Source organism: Suncus etruscus, chromosome 11, assembly GCF_024139225.1.
Source record: "Suncus etruscus isolate mSunEtr1 chromosome 11, mSunEtr1.pri.cur, whole genome shotgun sequence".
Lineage (NCBI taxonomy): Eukaryota > Metazoa > Chordata > Mammalia > Eulipotyphla > Soricidae > Suncus > Suncus etruscus.
Genome location: NC_064858.1, coordinates 39,357,446 through 39,383,065, shown reverse-complemented (window position 1 = coordinate 39,383,065; position 25,620 = coordinate 39,357,446). Strand labels below are relative to the sequence as shown.

At 41.0% G+C, this 25,620-nt stretch overlaps 1 protein-coding gene across 1 annotated transcript in view; it reads right to left on the bottom strand.

Annotated features, from left to right (window-relative positions):
• Positions 1 to 25,620, bottom strand: part of SYN3 (synapsin III) — a 367,029-nt gene that overhangs the window by 250,057 nt on the left and 91,352 nt on the right. Inside the window, exon 4 of the mRNA XM_049783129.1 lies at positions 15,327 to 15,418. Within this exon, the coding sequence (XP_049639086.1) occupies positions 15,327 to 15,418 (92 nt within the window). The remainder of the gene's footprint in view (positions 1 to 15,326; positions 15,419 to 25,620) is intronic.

Sequence of the window (25,620 nt, the reverse complement as noted above, 5' to 3'; positions counted from 1 at the left end):
AGTTTGTTTCATGAGGGATGCTCCTCCATGAATTGTGCATTCAACTGTTAGGTTTCAGTAACAGAGTGGGGGGTGTGACACAGGTCTTGTGCCATTGTGGACTCCCCTACAAAAGCCTCAAAGCCTTGATTGAAGGGATGATGGGACTGAGCCTTTACATATTCACCAGCTCTTGCAGAATAGTCCTGTTGTTTGTTGCTCCTGTTTGAGGACTGGACATGGACCTGCCCTGGTAATCTAGTCCAGGAGGAGGCTGGGTGCCATAGTGATATCTGTGCCTCACATTTGTCCATCCTGAGAGAGAGTATCAGTGGCCTGCATCATTCACTAAAGCCCCAGCCAAAACTGCTTTGTTCTTGACTCCAGAGGTCTTAGCACCTAGCCTTTTTATTTATTGATTTGTAAAATTAAATGACTTATTGATTTATAATAAGTAATAAAAATAAATATTGGGGCTATACTGGTTAAATTGGTTTATTACCAGCTCTGCATGAGGGACACTCATGGAGGTGCATGAAGACCATATGTGGTACTGAGAATTGAACCTGGGTTGGTGTTTGCAAGGCAAATGTTCTACCCATTGTACTATCTCTCTGTCCCCTTAGCACTTAATCTTTATCAGAGGAGAGTGGAGCTGTAGGTTCAGCACTGCTGGATTCTTCTCATACTGAAGCAATATGACCTTGATTAAGGCCAGCTCTAAGAGCTTCAGCTCCCTCTTGGGGTCCATCATTGCATCAAGGTCCAATCCATGCTGACCCACTTAGGCCCATGGCATGGTTCTATATGGTGTTAGGGGAGACAGTTCCAGTGTGTGTCTATGGCAAGAGCAGAAATCCATTATGCATGGTTTATCTTTGTGCTCTAAGGGACTTGGATAAACAATTCTTCATCAGTTTTTAAAAAAGACAGCAATTCTGCCTTCAAATAGCCCCTCTTGTCCCCCAACTGAAATTTGGCTGGCGTTGGGACTGGCAGCCAGCCTGAATTTCCAAACACTGTTGGCTTAGCATTTTTCAAATGGATCTCATTAACACTATGAACCTGTCAGCTTTGAGCTCAGGCTCTAGTGGCTGCCACAGACACAGCTTGAGCCAGGTAGGCCAGGGCTGAGGGGCACCTGAACATACAGGAGTACACCTGCATGAGATGCAGATAGAGGCAGTATGCTCAGAGACAGGGAGAACATGCATTGGAATGAGGGTTTCTGGAAAATGTGCATGTCTGGGGTGCATCTAGAAGGAAGAAGCCAGCTTAAAAGCTTGGTGATAGAGAAACACATTGTGTCCTGGCATATCTCCAGTTCCCATGCTGTGTGTCTTTGAATTGGCGGCCTGTCCTCTCTGTGGCATATTTATCTAAAGATGAAGGGGTGAGGCTGGGCCACGTGTTTTTAAACTCTGACTTGGCAGCAATGCTTTTCCAAACACATTTCTACTTGGAATTTGAATATATAAATAGATAGAAATGGAAATGATTCTTGAAGTGAGGGTCAAGGCTGTAGGCAGGCTAAGAGGGGAGTTGGGTTTCTGCCACTCAGATCAGGGGTTCCCTGAACCAGGTTTAGAGAGCACAGAACATGGTTGCTAAGTTTGAGTTTGCTCCATGCATGAGGCAGTGGTTCTTGTTTCTTGAGCACATGCCTCATGCACTGCCGGGCACTCTGGCAGGCAGCAGAGGAGGAATCTGTGCACAGCCCTGAGTCAAATGCCAACCTGACCAGCTCATCAGCTGGGTGACCTTGAGTGAGCCACCTTGTCTTTCTGTACCTGGATTCTTCCACTGGAAAAAAAAAAAACCATTCCCAAGACAGATGGGAACTGTTTGAACCTGTGGGCCTCACACAGTGATCAATGCCGTGAGCTGTTCTGTCATGTTTGTGATCTCAGGACACATTTGAGGATCAGTCCCCTTTCCAGGCAGGGCCAGTGAGCTCTGAGAAGTGATATGAGTGTCCCCAGGTCACACACAACTGGCAAGTGACAGAGACCCCGAGTCCAGGGCCATTCACCTGGATCATCTATAGTCTTCACTCCAGTCTAGGCTTTGCACTTGAAAATAGAAGCTTGGTTCTAGCAAGTAGCTCAAGGAACCCTGGGGTGAGTGAGAAAGGTGGGTTAGGATGCCCGTGAGGTACAGGCTCAGAGGGGCTGGGGACTGATCAATGCAGGGACACAGATTCCAGGGAGAGAGGAGGCATTTTCTGCACCTGGCCCACTGGCCTCTAAGATGGTTTTGTGTAAAATGAGGGTAAGACAGACCCACAGGAGGATGCAGGAGGAAGAAGAGGCAAAGCTGGACTGAGCAGCATTTTGGCAGAGCACAGGCTAACTTCCAGTTTCCTCCACTTGTGGGAGGACATCTGAAGTGGGGGGATCAGCTGGAGAGAAACAAGGGTGAGGGAAGGATTCTGGGAGCCCAGGATGAAGGCAGCCCAGCCTGCTCCATCTAGCCTCTTTCTCTCCACAGGGTGGGAAGAAAAGCTGGCTTGTGGCTCTCTCTAGGGAACTGAAGGGGTGCCAGGCCCCCCTAAGGGGAAGAAACACTGCCTCCCCTCTGCAGAGCCGCCAAGTGGAGACCTCTCCTCTGACCCCTGACCCGTGGAAATGAGCTGCCACCAGCCAGCTGCCCACCCAGGCAGCACCCTCCTGCTCCCCGCAGAGGCCCAAACACCAGCTCCCCTGTAAAAAACAAGCTGGGGGCGTGGTGGTAAGAACAGACTTTCCATTACAACTGAACCGAGTCCAACATCCAGGGCACCCGTGACTGCAGAGCCCTGCTTGAGGGGCCATGGTGCAGAGAGACGGTACTTTTGAACTACTGGCACAGATGAAAATGGAGCTAAGCATTGTGCAGGGCTGGGAGGACGTTGTCAGACATCAGAGAAGCAGAGATGCAAAGCACAGCACATGCTGGACTCTTCCTGAATTGCTGCCCCTGTGCCACAAAGACACATGGACAGGGACAGTGTGTGGAGCATCAGATAGGGGAAGGGCCTGCATAAGGGGCACTTGAGTAGGAGAAATCTAAAAAGTGGAGAGGAAGGAGTTAGGGGTGGGGAGGGAGTACATTTCCAAACAAAGAAAAGGGGGCCTTGAGGCCTGGTGAGGAGCAACAAGGCAGGTGGGAGAGAAGAGGACCAGGAGTTAGGGGTACAGGAAAACTGGGTGGGTCTGGTCACATAGCCCCACAGCTCAGTTTAAAAGTCCCAGGAGACCTGGAGGATTTTACCTGGGGAAATGTCACAGCAACATTGGCATTGCGGAAACCTTTTCTATTAAGACCATGTCTTGTCTGAGCTCAGAGCAAGCACATTTCAGAAGGGGTAAAACTCTGGGCAGAGGTCAGAGGTGGGTGGCTGAGAGAGAGGGAAGACGAAGGATGTTTAGGGGGCACTGAAGAATTTTCAAGACATGAAACTAGCTGTATAACAATACAGTAGTGTAGACATGGCATTAGAGCTTTGTCAACCCCTGCCAAGAGCACTCCAGAGAGAGTGAACCCAGCATCAGCTGTGGGTCCCAGCGATGAATGATGTGTCGATGCAATAAAGGGTCTTTGATTGGAACCATGTGATATTCGGATAAAGGATGCTGGACAGGGCCAGGTCATGTGAAGAGAGGTCAACCAGGCTTTGCCTCTGTGCTCTTTCTCTGCACCCAGTCTCCACTTTCTAGATGGATTTCTGGGCAGACAACAATGTCTGAGGGCTGAGTCTCAGGTATAGAATGTGGGCTCTGGGCCCGGAGAGATAGCACAGCGGTGTTTGCCTTGCAAGCAGCTGATCCAGGACCTAAGGTGGTTGGTTCGAATCCCGGTGTCCCATATGGTCCCCCGTGCCTGCCAGGAGCTATTTCTGAGCAGACCAAAAACCAAAAAAAAAAAAAAAAAAAAAAAGAATGTGGGCTCTGGGGACACGGTGGAGGAAGGTTTCTACATCTGACAAGAGAGTTTAGACCTGATGAATGTGGGCAAGAGCCCACCTATACCCACAACATGGGAGGCATGAGAATACAGAAACCCAAGAGGTCCTGGGGCTAAGTTGGTGCTTTTGGGGAAGATGATGAAGGTTCTGTGCAGAGGCTGAGGAAGTGCGCACGAGTAAGTTTGCTTGCTTCATTCTCTCTGCACTGTGCTCTAGGTGCCTAGGTTCACTGTGTGCCTGGGGGAGATGGGCTAAGGCAGGATCTATAGCTTCTAAGTGAGAGTTGGTCTGGAAGGAGGCTCAAAAATAGCAACCTAGTCAATGAAGAAAGACACTGTAAAGCAGAGGATGGCTGCACTTGGTTCCAGGAGTCAGTCTCACAGGATCAGGGATCATCAGCCTGGTTGGCTCTGATAAAGTCCTCCCAGATCTAAGTCCTGGCCCCTTCCCTTAGGGGAAGAGAGTGTGTCCTTTTGCAAGTGCTTCCGATCCTGTGACTTGGTTTCCCAGTACAGCCTCCTCTTCCCTTGCCCCATCTCCACTCCAGGTCACAGGTGAAATGCAAACAACCCAGAGGAGGATGAGTGACTCACAAAGTCTAAGACCAACAGTTCTCCCTCCTCCCATCTATATCCCAGACTGTTGAAGACCTGCTGCTAGGGTCTAGCTGGAAGGTTCCCAAATTTACTTGTCCTGCCATTGTGAGTAAGTGTGTATGTAAGAAGGAGATCACTCAAGTGCCCCTTGGAAATCTGACTTCTTTAAGTCAGCAAAGTGAAAGTGTCTCCTCTCAATTGTATTGGAGATAGCTATCAACTAAGGAATTGTTCCAATATCCCCAGGGGTGCATTATCATCAACATTCATGTTGCTCTAGATTAATATCATCCACCCTTCTCTACAAAAGTACCACACTGTGGAAAAGTAGAACACTGCTCCAGAACTGTATCACCCATGCTACACTGCTCCAGAAAGCATCGCCTATGCTACACTACTCTAGAACAGCATCATCCTACACTACACTGATATAACACAGCATCCCCTCACACTACACTGCTCTAAAATATCATCATTTCATGCTACACAACACTATAACAGTACCACCCTACTCTATACTGTTCTAGAATATATCACTGTTCTAGAATGCACGAACAGCACTGCTCTGCCTTACGTAGTTCTGGAACAGTATATCCCACTCTAGAATTATATCATCCATGCTACACTGCTCTAATAGCACCACACTGCTTTAGAACAACATCATCCTACTCCAGAATCACGGTACTATGATCTACAGTATCTCTTCTCCACACTGCTCTAGATCAGTAGCATGAAGCTCTAGAGCAAGCTCTAGAGTAGCACCACCATGTTCTGCTCTATACTGTTACTGAGAATCTCACATGGTTCTAGAATAGTATCACCCTAATCTATAGGACATAATGCTGTTCTAACTTCAGTAGAACCATAACACATGGCTCTAGAACTGTATCGCCCAGCTCTTGTACTATTCTAAAACAATATCATTCACATTACCCTTATCTAGACTGTTCTATAATAGCATCGTCCACAATGGTCTAGAACTTTTCTCTATAACAGTATGAACCACACTTCTCTGGAACATCACACTGCTCTAGAACATCAATATCTGCACAGCTATAGGACACTGCCATCAACCCAGTTCTGAATTATCATCCATACTACAACTGTGTTACAACTCTAGAATAGTATCATTCACTCTGCCTCTGAGCAGGGTTTCTTAAATTTTTTTTTACTCATGACCGCTTTTAACCTCAAAAGTTCTTCTGCAACTCTGGGAATATAGGTTTATAAAAAAAAGTATTTGTAAATCAAGTATTTACTGATAATAAAGTATAGTGATTCATTTTAAACCAAGAGGCTGTGCATGCCTCACAATCAGTGGTCTTGTCCCACAGTGGAAGAAGTGAGGACTAGACTTAGAAACTGCAGTGCAAGGTGCATGGAGCTTCCTTCAGAGGCATCAAAGAGTTTACCAATTGAGAGTCTCAGGTGGACAACCAGAGCAGGCTCCTCAAGAAGAGCCTGAACAGAAAGGAGGTGTGAAGCAGTTGTGATGGAAGTGGGAGGATTGCATGAAAGCCACAGACCACCTGCTATGTTTTGGGCATAAGTTAATTTGCCCATGTTGTTTTCCACTGCTGGAGCCACATCTGGCCATCCCTAGCTCCTGTGGGGAACCCAGACCTGTGCTGGAGCCACATCTGGCCATCCCCAGCTCCTGTGGGGAACCCAGACCTGTGCTATACTCACTGTTGAGTATGCTCCAAGTACTGAACGGTGCCAAGCAGGTGGTAGAGCATGGGGAAAGAAATCCTGGTGTCTGGTCCCCACTTCTCTATTCACTAGTGTGTGTAGCTTCCATGAGGATCTCTCCAAAGGGGTGAAAGGATCTCCTAGGCCCCTGCTCCAGCCCAAAGAAGACCAGGGAGCCAGACTCAAATGACATTTGCTCAAAGTCTATTTGTTTTGACACTAGCCAAGGCCAGAAGCCATCACAAAGACAGGGATGAGGAACTGGGGAGACAGATCAAAGGGCTTCATTGTAGATTATGCATATGGAGATCTGGGGTTTAATCATTGGCACAACATGATCTTCCCAATTACTTTTGGGAAAGACACCTAAGCACCAAATCATGCTGGGAATAGCACATGAGCAACATTAGGTGTGGCCCAGAAACCAAAAACAAAAACAAAAAACAAAAAAACCCAAGCAAACATGAGTGGCCTTTGGGGGCAATTTCTTCCTAGGAGCCGGATCTTCCCCAACCCCAACTGCCTTGACTGGGGATTAGGAGTCACAAATTCATCCTTTACTACCCTCTCCCTCGCTCCTTCTCCTCCTCTCCTGGAGGAGTTGGCAGACATGCTGCTGAGCTGTTGGCTGGAGACGCCTGGGCAGCGGGGCCTGGCATTTCCTCACTGACCTCGCTGGCTCACTCTCGCGCTGCTTCCTTCCCGTTCCCACGCCCTACCTCCGTGAGTGCCTTGTGATCCTGCTTTCTCCTGCTTGGGGAGGTCAAAGACCTCGGTAAAGAGATAGATCGGGGCCTTCACTCTCCAAGCTGGGACCCTCAATGACTCATTGTCCCTGTCCTCCCAGACCCCATACCCTTCCCAGGAGAGGAGGTGGTGGTCAGCAAGTCTGTGCCCAGGCCGAGCAGCGGCGGGAGAGAGCTCAGTCCCCAGCTTTTCACTCTGAGCCGTTGTCCGATGCTTATTCATTCACAGGGCAGCTGGTCCTGAATGCGCTCAGCACGGCCTCCGGCCCTATGCCAGACACCAGGGCTACGATTTGGAAAAACATGCCTGAACCTGCTCATCAAGGAAGGGCTTCTTTAGGGAAATCACTGGTGATCTTGAAGTCCTGGCTCATCCCTCATTCATTGAAAAGTCACTGAGAGTCAATGAGTGACAGGCATTGTCCCCAGGACTGGGACTTTGGGGCATCCGGACAAAAGTCTTGCCTCCATGATCTCCTGCTTTAGGCAATGATGCAATAAAATAATAAAATAGCCCATCTTAGGTCTATCTGTATTAAAGATTGCATTGTTAGTTTTGCTTTTATGGCCATACTTAGTGGTGCTCATGTGTTACTTCTGGCTCTGCACTCAGGAATCATTCCTGGAGGGCTTGGGGGGTGGTGAGGAAAAGGCACATGGTATGCTAGGGACTGAACCTTGGTCAGCCATGTGCAAGGCAAATGCCCTACCTGCTGTATTATTGCTCTGACTCTTGCATGTGTGTCTAATCTATCACTTAGCAGCCATTTATAGAATTTATAAATTATCTCTTTAACTAACATATACTTCTCTATCGCCCTATCAATCTATCTGTAATCTATGATCTCTGTCCTATCTAGCCATATTTCTAGCAGCCTTCTACGGGTCTACCTACCTAAGGTCTGTCTCTCTACCTATTATTTCAGGGGGTAGAAATGTTAGAAAGCAGCACCATTGGGCCTGGACAGTAGATTATAAATTCTGTCTGACAAGTCCCCATGAGAAGGTGAGTTGGAATGGAGGTGGGTGACATGAGCCATTAACATTAGTTTCTGGAAGCAGGAAGATCAAGTGTATAGACTGCAGGTTGCATATCTCACCACCTAAAATACATAGAGCGAGAGAGCAAGTGAGTGAGAGACAAGACAGAGATTGAGATTGAATTGAGATAGATAGATAGATAGATAGATGATAAAGAGAGAGATAGAGAGAGAACATGAGCACATACCCAGCTATATCACTTCCACAACCTGGCTCTGCCTTGTCTGGGGATGAATCTGAAGACTGCTATAATCTGGGGTCACCTAGGACTAGCTGGGTTAAATGGTGAGTCTTACTGACTGAGAGTCCAACTGTGGAAGGCAGTGACAGCCATGGAAATGAGCCTTGGCCCATCTTCTGCTGGCTGGCTAGCCTGCACGCAACCCTTGGTTTCTCTGTCCATGGTTCATGATGTAGAAGAAGCTGTTGTTGCTTCTGAGGGATGGGGATACTCCAGCAGCACAGGACAGCTCTGTCCCTTGTCTAGAGTCTGCTTAGGTGCTGGAGAAGCCTTCTCCAACAATCTTGCCTCCTACACCCCACTCCTTTCTTCCTTCCTTCTTTCTCTTCCCTGGTATCTCCTGACTGGCCATAGAACCATATTAGCCTTTTCTGTGTTTTTGTCTTTTTGCTGTCACTGTCTCATCTATGTGAGGCTGGTGTCCATGAGTCTCTGTGCCCCACATCTCTAAAAAAAAAGAATGGAAGGTGGGGATCCACTGTATAGAGAGAGCTTTTCTGTACAGACACAGGCCCCAGGAAATGAGAACAGAGACTGGCCAGAGCATGCCTGGCGCCCCAAATTTGCCCCATAAATACCTGTGGGATGAATAAAGGACTGGCACCCAAAACTCCATCTGGGAAGCTCTGCTGAGTCTGGCCAGTTGTTTGTGGGTGATGTACAGGGCACAGGGCCCTTGCTGGAGAGTAGACTTGGCTGGTATTTGAGAGATCTTTATGAAAGACCAGGGGTCTGGAGACTAGCACCCCAGTAAATGGACTATTGAGTTAAGAGGATTTAGTCAAATCATCCTCCTTCCTGCCCAGCCCGGGAACACACTGAAAAATCCCTGGGAGGAACTTAGAACTCAGGACCTTAAAAATTCTATAAAACACCCTTCTTTCTGGGGCAGGCCTACACATCTGTCTTGCTCCCCAAAACTCCTTAGAATCTATCTAGAAGCCTGAATCCCAGGCTGGAAGTGTGTACAATATATTTTAGGCACTTCAATTCTTTACTTCAAGGTTTTATGCTATTTAGGCTCTTCAAGTCTCTCTGAGGTCTGACCTTGGAATGAGCAATATCCATTATCAGCCATTGTGGTTTGAATGGGTGCCTGTACTCTGGAGTTGCCTAATGCTAGAGACAGGCATGGCTGTGTAATTGGGCTGGGCCTTCATTAGTGTGGGCCTGTTGGGCATTTTTCACTCTTAGTTTCTCCTCTTCTGTCTGTCTGGGCTCTGCTGGTATTTTTCATTATTTCAGCATGGAACCAGACTGTAATGGGAGTGCAGAATATTCATTGTTCTCTACAAAGGATAGATATTAATAATATCCTGAATAAATGTCCCCTGCTTAGGGTCTAAACCATCTGAAACCCCTGGAAAATCTGGATGAATGGGATAAGAGTAAGTGCTCTTAAATTACCTTGCATGGCCAATGGTCCTCAGTTTGGGAATTTGACAGAGACCAGAAAAATAGGTGCTCTCAATTAAATTGCTGCAAGTACAGGTACTCTAACCAACTTGGCTGTAATATTTTGCCATTTATAAAGCACTGAAAAAAATTGAGCCTGGTCTATGCCCCTGAGTGCTTCTCCCATGGGTGCTCCTACCTCCACCCCCACTCTTCACTGTTCTGTCTGAGCCCCAGGGGGCTTGACTGATCCATGAATCACAGCTGCCTGGCTCTCTTGCTCACTGGCTTCTGCCAAAATGAGATATCAACAGGAAACTGGGGGTTTGGATATGGATGTAGGTGTGGGGTTGACCTGTTGGTCCTATGCACTATCTTATCTTGGTTTAGCACCAGTGTCTGCAGAAGCTGTGTTCATTCACAGTGACTGTGTCAAGTGCAGGGCAAACTGCAGGGTGAGCTCTAGAGATTCACTTTCACCCTGTCCCTTCTGGTCCCTGAGCTTCCTTTCTGCTCCCCTGTGCCTAGATCCTTCATTAACCATCTCTTTAAACCACATGAACATGCTGATTCTGTTTCCTGCCTAGCCTCAGTCCCTATGCAGGCAATACTGTTCTCAATACCATTCCCAATGTGGGCAATAACCATTCCCAATGCAGGCAATAGAGTTTGGGATATAGTAAATCCTTCACAACTATGGATGACATGAACCTTTCCTCATCAAGCAATTCATTGAATTAAATTGAATTCTTAAAAATACCAAGTAAAATAATTATGACCTTATATAAAAAATTTTTAAAGGAGGCTCTGAGCAGTAGACTCTCAGGTCTGAGCAGTGCTTTATAGACAGAAGAAGCATGTGTCTCTAGTTCCCTAGATGAGAAAAAGACACACTCAGCATCCCAGAAAAATTGCTGTGCCCCACTGCTCTCTGTACACCCAGAATCCATCTCTACATGCCTGGAGGGTAAAATATCCTGGAATGGACAAGGGTAAACAAAAAAGGAGGATCAGAAAAATCTCACAACCTAAAGACCCTTGGAAATTCACCTGGCATAAAATCATCAGAGACTTGGGTTTAAATATAAGTGATATTCTCTTCCTTTTTTTCTAACTTTATGACCTATGAGGGAGATATAAATAAAAACTGTACATTTAGCTGTGAGATAGCTCAAAAGATTTCTATGCCTGCTTTGCTAGCAATGCATGGTCCCACTAGGAATTACCTCTAAGTATCACACTGGGTTTAGCACCTAACATTTCCAGGTGTGCCCCTAACCACTCACATTCTACCCCCCCCCAAAAAAAAACAAACCTATACTATATAAGGTATACATGGGGACATGTAGACCTTGTGAAATGATTGCCATGATTAAGTTAATGAACATATCCACTGCCTTACTGAATTAGTCATTGTTTCATGCTAAAGGCACTGAGATCAGCTCCCTTAGTAAATTCAAGATACTGTACTATGCTGCCCACTAGGTCTCAGAGCCCTTTCATCTGGATACTGGAAGTGAGCAGCCTTTGACTTATACCTCCCCATCTCCCCTACCTGCCAGTTCCTAGGCACCACTTTCCTAGTCTCTGGGTAACATTTTTAGATTTCACATATAAGTGAGCTCAGGCAGCATTTGTTTTGTCATGTCAGGCTGACTTCACTGAACATAGTTCTCCAGGTAGATTTGTGTTGGTGCAAATAGTAGGATCTCCTTCTCTTTTAAAAGACTGAATAACAGACCTTTGTGTCTGTATCTGTAGATCTATCTCTTACTCACATTTTCTTTATGCACTCATCTCCTGATAAGCCAGACATAGCTTGTTTCCACATCTTGGCTATTTTACACTGTGATCATGTTAATGCTGTAAGAAACTTGAAGGTACAGATCATTTCAAAAGAGTGATTTTATTTTTCTTTGGATATCTACTTGGAAGTGGTAGATTGCTGGATCCTGTGAAAGCTTTGCTTTCAGTGTTTCTGAGAAACCTCTCAATTTCTTGCCATAACGGCAGTACAAATTTCCATTCTTACCAACAACATATAAACCTTTCCTTTTTTTTTTTTTCTACAGCTACTTGCTATCCTTCGACTTTTTGGTACTAGTTTCCTTAGCAAATGAGGGTGATCACTCTGGCTTTAATTTGCATTTCGTCAGTGATTGGTGATGCTGACTACTGGTGTCCTTTCATATACTGGTTGTCCATCTGTATGCTATCATTGGAAAAAAATGTTTACTTGTATTCTTTGTTCATTTAAAAAACAGCTCATTTGTCTTAGCTAATGAGTGGCACGAACTCTTCATATACTTTTAAAAATAAATCCTTTCTCAGAGAGGTGGTTTGCCAATATTTTCTATCATTCTGTATTTTATCTTTTCATTTTATTTCTATTGCCAAGTCCCAATTTAAAAAAATTGTTATCTTCCTGTGATTTATTTCTCATTTCACATAGCTGTAGTCTGACAAGGCACTTGATCTGATAGCAATCTCCTAAAAATTCTTCTGTGCCCTAGAGTCATATCTATCATGGTCTGTGTGTACTTGAGAATAATGTTTATTCTGCTAATATTTGTGGAATGACATGAGTCTATTAGATCTACTTGAACTTTTCTTTTTGTGGGGGGAGCACACCTGATTGTACTCGGGGATTACTCCTGACTTTTCTCATGGATCACTTTTGGTGGTGTTTGGGGTAGCATATGTGGTTCCAGGGATAGAACTTGGGCTGATCTTGTGCAATACCACTGTATTATCTTCCCAAACCCTGATCCACATTCATTTATATTATAGTTTAAGCCCAGTGGTATCTTCTATCTATTTGGGTCAACTATGCATTGTTGAAAATGGGACACTGACATCCTATATTATATTATTATATTATATATTATATATATTATAATTGCATTGCTGTATACTTCCTTCCATCTTGTTAATATTTGCCTTATATATTTAGATTCTTTGATATTGATTGCATAGATATTTGCAACTGTGATAACCTTTGATGAACAGGGCCACATAACATCCAATAGTGTGCAGGCCCTCAGCATTGCTGAGCTATCTCTCTGGCTCCTATGAGAAAGAGAGTCCTGAATCTAACCAAATATGCTTATCAAGGAATTTTATGCTTTCCTATTCTTTGTGTTACTAATTATTGGTTCCTTTATTTCAAAAAATTCACACTCATCAGATGTTTGCATCCATGAATTTTTCTACCATATGTCTCTTTGAATCTCCTTTTGCATACGCAACTCACAATGAAAAAATTTTCAATGGGGCAGATAGTTTCCCATCCAGGCTTGCCACCTAGCTCTGCTCTTTGATGGCTGGATACTATGGATTCCATTATTAAATGTATTAGTACTTCTGTCTTCTTATCAAGAAATATTAATTTTATAGTACAAAATAAAAGGCCAGGGCAATAGCACGGTGTGACTTTCCCTTATACATGGCCAACCAGGTTTATTCCAGCATCTCATATTGTCTCCCCAAAACTGCCAGAAGTAATTTTTGAGCTTAGAATCAGGAATAATCCCTGAGCACTGCTGGTTGTCGGCCTCCCCCAAAATAGTACACAATGAACAGAATTGTTGAAAATGAAATGAGTTGATACTTATTTTATACTTGGAGCAATGCTTATTGTGTAGAAAAGGCTATAATGTGTTGAATAAAAATGCATAAATTTTGTATGTGCAATCAAGTTGGCATCATCAAAAATGATTGCTTTTGTTTAGTTTTGGGGGACTCAAGGGCTTAGAATGAGAGTGGCAGGTTATTCTTGCTCTTTCTTTTTTGCTTTCCTGGTTCTCTCCTGTTGAGTAGGCACCAGCTTTGTAAGCCTCTCTCAGATGATTCTAATTTATAGCTGAATTGGAAAGTCAAAGGGACAAATGTTCATATTTCTATTTAGTAGAATAAAGATCTTAAAGCCCTCTTTCCACACAGGGAATCAGATCAAAGGCACATGCAATGCCCAATATTAACATACAGAAATTCTTACATTTTGAATTTTATTTTATTTATTTATTTTTTTTTTTGTGGTTTTTGGGTCACACCCGGCAGTGCTCAGGGGTTATTCCTGGCTCCACGCTCAGAAATTGCTCCTGGCAGGCACAGGGGACCATATGGGACGTCGGGATTCAAACTGAACACCTTCTGCATGAAAGGCAAATGCCTTACCTCCATGCTATCTCTCCGGCCCCTTGAATTTTATTTTTTAATAGTTACTTTGTGCAAAAATGTAACTGCCTTGTGTGGTAAATAAATATCTAGTGCTAGCATCAAACAGGTGTGGCCCGAAAAAAACAAAACAAACAAAAAAAAGATTTCATTTTACTTCTCGTATGTTTGAGTTTACCATAAACTCACCTTAGTGCTTGAAGTTCCTTGGAAGGGCCATCAAAATGCAATTCAAGCTGTCAGCACTTGCAAGCACTCCTCTACTTGGAATTCATATTCTCTTGAAGTCATTGCTCTCTGGGTCTTGACAGTTTAGTGTAGGCAGGACCTACTATTATGTTCTGCACTCTGAGTGATGCTGTGTGACGATTTGTCTGTCTTGACCCTGCTAAGCGATCAAATAGGATTTTCATATTTGCTGACCTTAGCAATATTCTCAGGGAACAGATAGGTTGGGTTTTTGTATGCATTTTATTTCTGAATTTTCATTTTCCAACCATTCTTGTCCCGGTAATACTTTATCCATTTGGCTAACTGTCTGAAGATTCCTATTAGAATCACCAGTTTTTTCATTGTTTTCAGTGGAAATATTGTTTCAAATAGTTTCATCCATTATTGAAAATGGAAGCCAAATAGTGTTTTTTATGGACTGAGATCAGCACTCAGCAAATGATGGCTGAGTTAGTTGAATTTCTGAAATGCTACTTTCTATGCCTGTGGTATTTGCAAAGGCTGTTTCCTATGATCAGAATGCACAGAATGCCCACGTTCCACTGTTTGACAAGACTCAGAACAAATGTCACCCTATCCTCCAAACTTTTTCTATTTATACCTCCAAGTCTTCAGCTTTTTTTCTCATCTGAACTCTCAAAAGTACTAGTTAGCATCATTCTCCAGATAATTTACAAGATAGGAATATGTTTATTCACATATTTTCTCTTTCCTGTGCATTTGTATTTTATTTGCTTCTAGAGAATTCTCTTATTTTCCTTCCAGCTTAGCATATAGAAGAACAGATTTGGGGAAGGGGGATATTATTACTAGGCTTGATATCCTGGGAGTGAATTATCTGTAGTCCTTATTGCTGGAAGCAGGATGTAATTCATGCTACTAAACCCTGAATTTGTACAATGTTTTGGAATTTGCTGGCTACTCTTTATATTCATACCTCCTACTTCTGTGTTGCTACCATTATGCAGCAGATAAGAAAAGAAAGAGAAGAAAGACTAGCCAAAGCTCCTGAATACAGTCACAAAACCATTCATGGAAACTAGATCCTTGCCCTGTGAACCTAAAGCTCATTCCAGGCACTTCCCATATTATATACTTTCCATGTGCCACTCTTCCTTTCTCTTTCAACAAGACTAGCACTCTCTGGAGGCAGACAGTCTGCATATGAAAGTCCATGCACTGCAGGACTATGGTGGTAGGCAGTCGGTAGAATGACTGGCTCTGTGAGGGGCTCCATTCATACATCTCAATGGAAGAATTTCCATAATTAAAATGCTTCTTACCTCATGACTTTGGTCCCATTTCGCACGACTTGCATGTCCACCATACAGCCCCCTGTCACATAAGCAGCCAGATTCAACTCGGAGAATTCTGCCTGATGGGGAAAAAAAACAAAAGAAGATTCATCCAATACCAATGATATTCAGCACTATGAACATTTATTAGGGCCTCTGTACCCCATAAATCTGTGCTCCACAGATTTTGTACCCCAAACACATTTATACCTCACTGAAACTTAGGAGACTGGTAATAGTATATATCTCCTCTTTTGAGAGATATAAAAGCTGGGGTGCCAACAGAAGGTAAACATGTTCAGGGATAATGAATAGAAAATAAAGATGAATTAGACCTTACACATTTCTGATTCAAGAACCCATGCTTTGAAACATAAAGGTTGAAGAAGCAACTCTAGCTTCAGAATATTAAGAAGCTCCATTCTGTTTTATATAATATTTCCTCTAGATTTATGCATGCTATGCAGCCAGTATGGGGTCATAGTTGTCTGATTCATATGATACCACTATCTCTAGTAGCCTTCTGACCAATCTTACACCACTCTACAGTCAAATCACTGTGGCAGAAGCACAACATTAACACTTATTCTCCCCACTTGATGAGTTGGTGCATTAGTCAGTGTGGAAGGGGCCATCTATGAGCACTTGGAATGTTTGTCCTTGATAGTAACTGGATATATATTAATACATTAATATTAATATATTAATAGTCAAACTAACTAAAATTATGGTTACTGGGGAAACAGAAAATAAGAGTGAAGCTATAAAAAGAGGAAGAGCAAGAGAGTGAGGTCACAGTCAAGAAGAGAGACAAAGTAAACTAAGGATAAATACCTTAGATATAGAGGGAAAGCAAATACCATATAATACAATTCATTTATGGTGATAGAAAAACAAAACATGGAAATAGGCAGCATCAAATGATGATTAATCTAAAAGCAGGGATCTCAAACTAGCAGCCCGCGGGCCATTTGCTGCCCTCCGTACAACATTTTGTGGCCCTGCCCTAGAGGACTTTTTTTTGTTTTGTTTTGTTTTAGTTGGTTGGGTCACACCCCCCAATGTTCAAGGCTTACTACTGACTTTGCACTCAAGGATCACCCCGACTTTGCCTCCTGTGGCCTCCAGGTAAATTGAGTTTGAGACCCTAAGGTATATAAAGGCCAAATACCAGGTGATGCAATTCACCTGTGGTTATAGAAAATCAAAACAAGGGAATAGACAGTATCAAATGATGATAAACTTCTGGCCTTGGAGTACAAACCTGAGAATAACAAGTAGAAGTTGGCAGGGGAAAATGATGAGGGACATTGGAGGAGGGTCTTAGACACTTTGGTGACAGTGTGAAGTAAAAATCAAACCATAAATGTTAACACTATTGTACACATATGCCTTAAATCATAATAACCAAAATGGGAAAATAATAAATTAAAAGGAAATGAAAATATATTTATTTCTGTTTTTTGAAAAATAAGAAAAAAGAGAGGGGTAGGGTCAAGAGATGGTCACATTTTTGATGTCTGTGCCAGTCACAAGCCTGTCCCATGTAGTCTTATTTTTGCTTGTTTCTTTGTTTAAACAAATGAGTGAATTGCTTTTTGAAGACCCCCCACAACCTGAGGTTATTGATTCCTTATGACATTTGCATTGATTTCCTGGGCATCATAACAAAGTACTGCCATGAGATGGTTTAAACAACAAAAATCCATTTTCTCTTAGCTCTGGTGGTAAGAAATTCAAGCTTGGGGTGCTGGTACAGTTGCACCTTACCAGGAAGTATCTGTTCTAGACCTTTTCCCTTAGCTCAGAGGTGATCACATCCTTGTGTTTTTTCATGTCACCTTCCTTTAAGTGTGTTTCTGTATCCAAGGCCCCACTTTATATCAAGACATATGTCCAATGGATTAGGGTTCATCCCATGACTCTACTTTTACTTGATTTTCTCTACAGATATCCTAGGCTGGAGCAATAATGTAGCAGGTAGGGTGCTTGCCTTGTATGCAGCTGACCTTGGTTCATTCTGAAATACAGGAGGATAGGACTTGAACGTACAGGCTTTGGAGAGACACAGCTCAAATACATCCTAAAAAGTACACAGTCCCAAACTATGGCCTACATGCCACAGGTATCAAAGCTAATTTTTTGGATTTAATGAATAAAAGTAACTCCTCACCCATATAAAATGTCCACTGTGCCAGAAACTGCTATACTTTATGTGTGTGTGAATTCATACTATTCTTACACTTGCCCAGATTAAAAAAAAAAAAAAAAAAAGGAGACAGAAATGAAACAATCTCTACCATGTCTGGACCAGAGTAAGCTGTTGAGGGACAGCAGGATCTAAACCCCAGAATTTTCCTCCAGCTCTGCCACAACCTATGCATTCTTGTCAAAGAGCTGAAAAAATGGTTCACAATGGGGAATGTTAGGAACCCCCCAAAAACCACGTTTACATGGAAGTGAAACTCATTTAAAAGGAAGTATGACCCAAGACTTAGCCATTTCCCCAGACAGTATTAAAGCGAACCCAGAGCGCTCATGTCTTGGCTTTAATTAATAGCCTCATTATGCTGTGGTGAGGAGAAAAGAAAAGAGTTCTGTTAATGAGTCCAGGTTACTAAATAGTGGTAATGACCTAGTTATTAAGTCTAACCCTTTAAAAATTCAGCCCCATCATGTTGAAGATACTTCATTAGCAAGATTATAAGGAAGAATTAGGAAGAAAAGCTGTGGCTTGTGTGTACAGAGAAAAGAAATTGAAAAGAAAATTGCAACACAGAAACGCTGGGCAGCAGACATTGGAGGGAGGGAAAGGAGTGAATCGGAATGTTGGATGGCTGAGGCTCTGACTCAAAGGTGGCACAGACCCAGGTCTGTTTCACTGCCCAAATGCAGTGAAAGAGATAGCTGGAGAAAAAAAAAACATATCCTTGGGGTTGGAGATATGAGTTTGAAGTTTATAGTATCAAACAATGATGAATCAATTAACAAACAAATAGAAATAAAGGTCTTCTAATTCAGATTGAGATATCCAGAAATATTTCCCAGTCATGGTGCCTGAAGAATTCCAGGAGTTGTAGAGTATGCTCAGGTTGCAGAGTAGCAGACTCTTGAAACAAACCTAGAGTGGTGGGGTGGACAAATCAGTGAGCCCTCTTCTGTGTCTGGTTTTCCCCAAATTTAGGCAACCCTGAGAAGTACAGAGATTTGCAAACCATTTGCCAAGATAATCTGATGGCCTTCCAGATACATACTTAAGGAGCCTCAGAGATCTGACAGAAATTCTTCAGAAATGTATTCCCACCCCAAATTCCCAAAGATTCAAAGAGGTTCTAACCACTGGTCCGTGCCTATGGGACCTTTGCTCATAGGGTCTTTGCAGACCCTAATGAAGGAATTGAAAGGGAAATTATCTTGGAGGAAGTGAGCCTTAAACCAAAGTGAAACAGAAAGACAAGAAACAGGTTCTTGGGAAAATGAGAGTAGAGAACACAATCACAGACAAAAGCTCAGAACCCCAGGAGACTTCAAAATCAGGGAAAGGAAAACAAGGAGCTTCCCCCAGAGCCTTCAGAGACATTGTCAACCTGTTGACACCTTATTCCCATTTCTGGCCTTGACAGAACACATTTCTGTTGTTTTAAGCCGCCAAATTGGTGGTAATTTGTTGTAACTATCCTAGGAAACTAATAGAGTGAGCTTGTGTGTGATTTCCCCATTGCTTTCACAAGTGTCAGGTTTCAAGCAGGGCCCTGTGGTTAGGTTTGTTATTTTATCCAGTGCACCAAACACATGCATATATTCACATGAATACACCTTCTTTTCTACCTTCACACACAATATATTGACTCTTTACCTATATTGTGAAATTCTATGATTTGATTTACTTAAATTTTCTGAATTTTAACTTTTGGAACTTAAAAATACATTAACTCCAATGGCTTTTAATTGATCTAGTTTACTACTACACATTGTGTAGTTTAATATTATACTACATTGTGTCCTGTAACTGAGTAGTTTAGAAAGTTGCATTCAAATATAAATAGCTCAAGATCCTAAATGACTGGGAGTAAGTTACTAACTTCTATGAATTTCAGTCTTAACATACTTAACATGGAGATAATAATACCAGTAATTCCGTTGTTAAAGTTTTTGTAAATAGCAATTAGCCCAATTATGTTTGTTAAAGATTAAAGCATATGATATAAAGTGTTAGGTTCTATTTATGGCCACAATAGCGGTATAGGCACTATATTTACTCTTTCGAAAGAGACAAGCAGACAAAATGTATTATGTAATAGTTTTTAGAGATACAACAACAGGCTTTGCAGAACTATGATCCAGGGAAAAGGGAAACAAACAAAAGGATCCCTATGATTACCCCAGGCTGATAGCCTGGAAGCAATTGCCAGGCAGTAAGGAGTGCTGGTCAGAGAATCACAACAGTCCCAACAGAGACCAAAAACACTTCATTAAACTTAGGAGTCAGATTAGAGTTTATGGGGAACAAGTTAGCTAGAATTAGATGAATAGAACATAATAAAAACTGTGGGGGAGGGAACACCAGTGGTGGGAGTTGACACTGGTAGTTGGAACAGTGTTTAAATATTATATGCCTGAAACTCAACTATCAATAATTTTGTAAATCATGGTTCTTTAATTAAATAAAAGATTATTAAAAAAAAACAAAGAAAACAGACTGGTATTTTCACTAGTCCTCCTAATAAAATATTCCACAAAATCAATTGCACAGAAAAAGATCTCCAGGGAAATCTGCAAGTCCAGCTGACCACTGGCTTGAGTTTACATGAAAAAAAAAAACTCAAAAAGATCAGGGAAAGCACCATCAATCAAAACTAGACCCAACAATTTCCAGAATTTACACAGGGTTGAGAATAGTTCATGTTCTCAAAGTTCATGATAGAGTATAAAAATCTTGTAAGATGAGTAAAGCCCTCAAAATGTAGTATCAAGGGACTAAAGTAGCCCTGAATTACAGTATGCTCTGAATCTAGAATGACCACATTCCGATATACGATGCTTCTTGGGCCCTACCATGCTAGCCATTCCCAGGCCAAGCCTGTGGTAATAGGATGCCTCTAAGGCTACACGTGGGGATCAGGGGACCATTCAGTGCTGGGAATCAAATCCCAGTGGGCTCATGACTTAATAGCTGTTAATCTCCCAGCCTCCAGTCCCAGGTTTTTAATAGAAGGTCTCACATCCAGGGATCCTCTTTAATCTAAGAGAGATTGATTTAATTAAGGAAAATTTAAGAGTGTACCCTTGAGACATTAAGTTTATTCTAAGTAATTTATCTGTGTGCCAGAGCAAAACACAACACTACTTAAAGGAATATAATGGAGTCCAGGACACACTTGTGAAATTCACAGCGGAAAATCATGATTCTCAATCGTAAAACTCCAGAGATAAAAGGAAGCCAAAGATTATGACACATACTAAGAAGAAATAAAGCAATAAGTACACATCCAGAATAGATCTCCTAGATGATGGTCAGAGAAGAACTGGGAAATAAGACTATTATAAATAAGTTATATATTGTCAAAAAATGTAGAGATAAATATTGACATGATGAAAAAATGGAAATTTTAAAAGGGGGAAATAGAGTATGTAGACATAAAATATGTTATTCTTAAATGGAAAATGCTCCATATAGTTTTGCAGTTGATTAGACACTGCAAAAGAAGGTGTTAGTGAACTTAAAAATAAAGCAATGCAAACTGAAATATAAAATCCAGGAACAAATATACTCTAAAATTTTATGAACTTCAGTGAGTTATGGGACAATATAAAATTTTAATATATGCAAAATTGAAATCCTAGAACAGGGAGAAAATGAAATATTTTAATTGAAAATTAAATTAAATTGAAATTTTCTCAATTTGATGAATACCATAATCTCACAAGTCATAAGAAGTTCATAGACTCCCAAGGAAAAAAATCTCAAAGAAAGTCATACTACTATATATTCTAGTATAGCAGCATATCATAGATTATGATGAAGTAAAAATCTTCAAAGAAGACAGAGTGGAATACAAAATGATTTTATATAAAAGGGGTCAAAGCTAAAGATAACAAGATTGGAAAGATTGTACAGGCATTAAGGCCTTGCAATCCCGATTCAATCCTTAGCACTGTATTATGGTCCCCGGAGCATCACCCGAGAAGATTCCTGAGCATAGATAGCTAGGCTTAGTCTCTAAGCAACATAGGATATGGCCAAACCTGCACCCCCCCCCAAAAAAAAAACAACAATAAAAATAGTAGTAAAGCTAAGGATAACCTGTCAGAAAATAGCAAAACTAGATAAGAGTGAATAAGTTCTTTATATGCAGAAAATTTTATTTTATAACCAAAAGCACCAGTAATAATTTTTCCAGGCTGCAAAAGTTAGAGGCTTTATTGTAGTCTAAGAAATGTTAAAAAAGTTCTAAAACAGAAAGAAAAACTGCTAGAAATTAAATCGGAAAAATTCTATTACACAGAAAAGAGTTTACATGTCAAATATGTATAAATGAAGAATACAGCTGATCCTTGAAAAATACAAGCTTGAGCTGTGCAGTTCATTAGTCACAGTTTTCTGCACATGCAGAACCTGTCTATAAGGGAACTGAGTGAGATTATAGATAGATTTGATAGTCTGAAGCTCAGCATCCTAATCCTGATGCTTGTGGAAAGGTCAATGTGTATTGTTTTAATTAAAATCTCTAAAAAAATTAACTGTTTAAAGCAATAACAATGGGAATTTGCACTATTTGTAAAAGTATATTCATAGAAAAATTATATATAGTGCACATATTAGTATAACTATAACCACATATCTAAAATTAATTTCAAAAAAATCAAGTACACAAGAATGGGACTGGGAAATGGAAATATTTTGTTGAAAAGTTTTTATGTTACAGGTTATAAGGATAAAAGACTAAATAGAGTTGTTGATGAACTAAAGGCATATATTATAATTTAATAATGCCTTTAAAAAGGAGGAATCATAGACAGGAGACAATAGGGAGGAGGAGTCAAGAGGATCTGACTCCATCAGTGGTGTGAAGGGATAGTGAGGTTGAATATTCAACAGCATTAAAAACAAGAGATCTTGGGGCCAGAGAGATAGCAAGGAGGTAAAGTGTTTGCCTTACATGCAGAAGAATGGTGGTTCAAATCCCGGCATTCCATATGGTCCCCTGAGCCTGCCAGGAGCAATTTCTAAGCATAGTCAGGAGTAACCCCTGATTGCTGCTGGGTGTGACCCAAAAAACAAAAACCAAAAACAAAAAAAAACCAAGAGATCAAATACTTCAGCAATCAAGGTTAAAAATGTGTCTGTCAAGGTGGCAGGCTGGGGGGCATGGGGAGTAAGAATCTGGGGACCTTTGTGGAGGGAAGAAGAACACTACTGGTACAATTGTTGCTGAAATATAGTCTGTCTAAAACCCAAATATTAATGGCTTTGTGATTTAATAAATGGTTATTTAATAAGCCTTTTAAAAAGAATTATTAAAATAAATACTACATAACAACAGTTTTCAAATTCAAATACATTTTAATTGATTTATACTTGTATAAGTAATACTCCACATTAAGATGTAGAGTATTTTCAGCATCCCAGATGCTTCCTCATACTCATTAAAGCTGATTTCAACCCTCATGCCTTGATGCTCCCAATGCAATGCCTCCTTTCAGAGCTTATCAGAGTTTTGACACTATTTGCATTTCCTATCAATAAAATGTCAGTATTACTCATTGGTATTTGCTCTCTTTCACTTACCATTGTATCTCTGAGATTCAGTTATGCCTTTGTGGTTAGCACTAATCATTTAAATTATGTATAATGTGTAAATATTCTGAATATAAAACTATCATTTTGTTCTTTTGCTAATGATTGACACTTGGATTATTTTTAGTCTGTTAAAAAAGTTATAGTGAACTTTCTTGAATATTCCTATTGGTAGACATTGACACTGAATTTGACTATATACTAGGGACAATACATTTTTGGTCATATGACAGGCATATATTCATTCTTAGAAGATATTGCAGAAGAATTTGACAAGTGGTTAAATCAATTTATGCCCCTATAACCAACAGGAGAACTTTTCAACTCAATTAGCAACACATATAATTTTAGCCATTCTTGATGTATAGTGATAGCATACTAAGCCTTTGATTTGTATTTTTTGTAAGATTAATGATGCCAAAAAGAGATTAATGATGCCAAGCACTTTTAAAAAAATACTAATTAACAATCTAGAAAATTTTGAGTGAAATGTCTGTTCAAGTATTTTGTTCAAGTATTTTGTTCATATTTCTGTAGTTTGTATTTTCTTACTAATATGCAAGAGGTTTGTTTCAAGATATTCTAGATCCAAATTTTTTGGTAAGAGATTTGTTTGTAAAATCTTCCATTCTGTAGGCTGTTTATTTAGAGTTGGTTTTTTTTTGGGGGGGGGGGTGGTTAGGAGGCACATGAGGTGCTCAGGGGTTGCACAGGGATCATTCCTGGGGGACCATATTGGGTGCCTGGGTCTGAACCTGGGTCGGCTAGATGCAAGGCCTTACTTATGGTACTATCTCTCTGACTCTATGTTTAAGCAGGCAAATAAGTGTCTTATTTATTTTTAGGCTAATACCAATAAAACTCTGAAAATGGGTAGGTTTGTGCAACATTAAGCATATACAGCATTTTTATATTTTGTCATTCTCATAAAATCCATGTGTAGAAGGTTTTAACTTGGATCTCTGAAAGTTACAGATCATTTGAATTTTTTCTGTTTGTTCATGACTTATATCAAGCATTAACATGAAATAATAAAAGAATAATAAAAAGAGACACTGGCCTTGAAGTCTGTTAACCAATAATCCAAATCTTGGATGTGACTTTGACTAAGGTTAGACCACCTCTCCACTCTTTATCTAATTTTTTCATCTTTAGTGAAGAGCTATAGTCAAGTTAATTATTTCCATAGTTACTTTAATTTTTTGTGTATCTTTCTAAATCAATGTCCTCGATTATTAGTGAAGGGAAAACAATCCATTACCACAGTACTTATGAAAAGTGAATAAAAAACACACTATTTTATTAGAAAGCTACACATTGTCTTATATGTGGCTCTTGGCACACAGTATGCAATGAAAAAGTAGTTGTTGAATGAAGTTCTATTTTTTATTTTACAGACAAACAGATATCTACAGATGATATATACCTAACCTTCTGTTATTGTCTATGACCACGTCTACTGGAACTTGACAATTAGGAGGGTGTGCTTGGTCAGAGAACAGGGAAAGGGCCCAACCTAAATATCTATGCATGACATCACAGGTGAGTAAAAGGGATTCTCCTTACTATTACAGAATAGTGAGAATTCTTTTGTCACTGGTACATGAGTCTATGAAGGATTATAAAAGATTAGGCAGGTATATTGGAGATTTTTGGAGATTTTGGAGACTTTTAATTCCTGGTAAAGAAACATGAATGGTTCCTAGAGTGTATTCCTGTGTATTTTTCTGTTCCTGTCTTGACAATTTACTACAAAATTAGCAAATACAAACAAATTTATAGTGCTGATTTTCAGGAAAAAAAGCTGGTGTTATCTTGGCTCATTTCTGGGTTTTGGGTTTTATGAGGACAAAAATGGAGACACCATCTGTCTGGCTCTTGATGTAGACTCTGGGAAGAATTTGCCTCTTAATTCATTCTTTCCTAGTTGGCAAAATTCAGGTCCCCGCCATGGTGGGATTGAAGTTCCTGCTTTCTCACTGGACTTCTGCCAGATCACTGTATCCCTTCTCATACTTCACTTCCATTTTCAAACCACTAATGGCACATCAAGTTCTAATTCTTCAAATGGTTTGGCTTTTCCTTCTGCCTCATATTGGCCTCTAGCGAGAGAATGTTTTCTGGTTGTAAGGGGCTTGTGTACATAACCCTATCTTCAAGCCCATCGTCAAGATCACACCTGAAATTTTCATTCTAAGTATTATCTTCACAGGCTGAGGACTCAGGCATGCTCTCTGGGAAATACTAAATTCCAGCAAAGGGAAGGACATTGACTCAAAATTTGACTATATATAGTTGGTAATACTCCCCAGGGTCATGTTTCTTCATAAATGATAGATATGGCTAGAACTGTATCTACTAATAAACTCTTCAATAGCCTCAGATCAGAATAGGGATACAAGTACCTGTTGATTATTACACTCAACTCATATCCAAGATAATGCACACAGCAACATACTCAGAGAAAGAAGATGGAACACATGT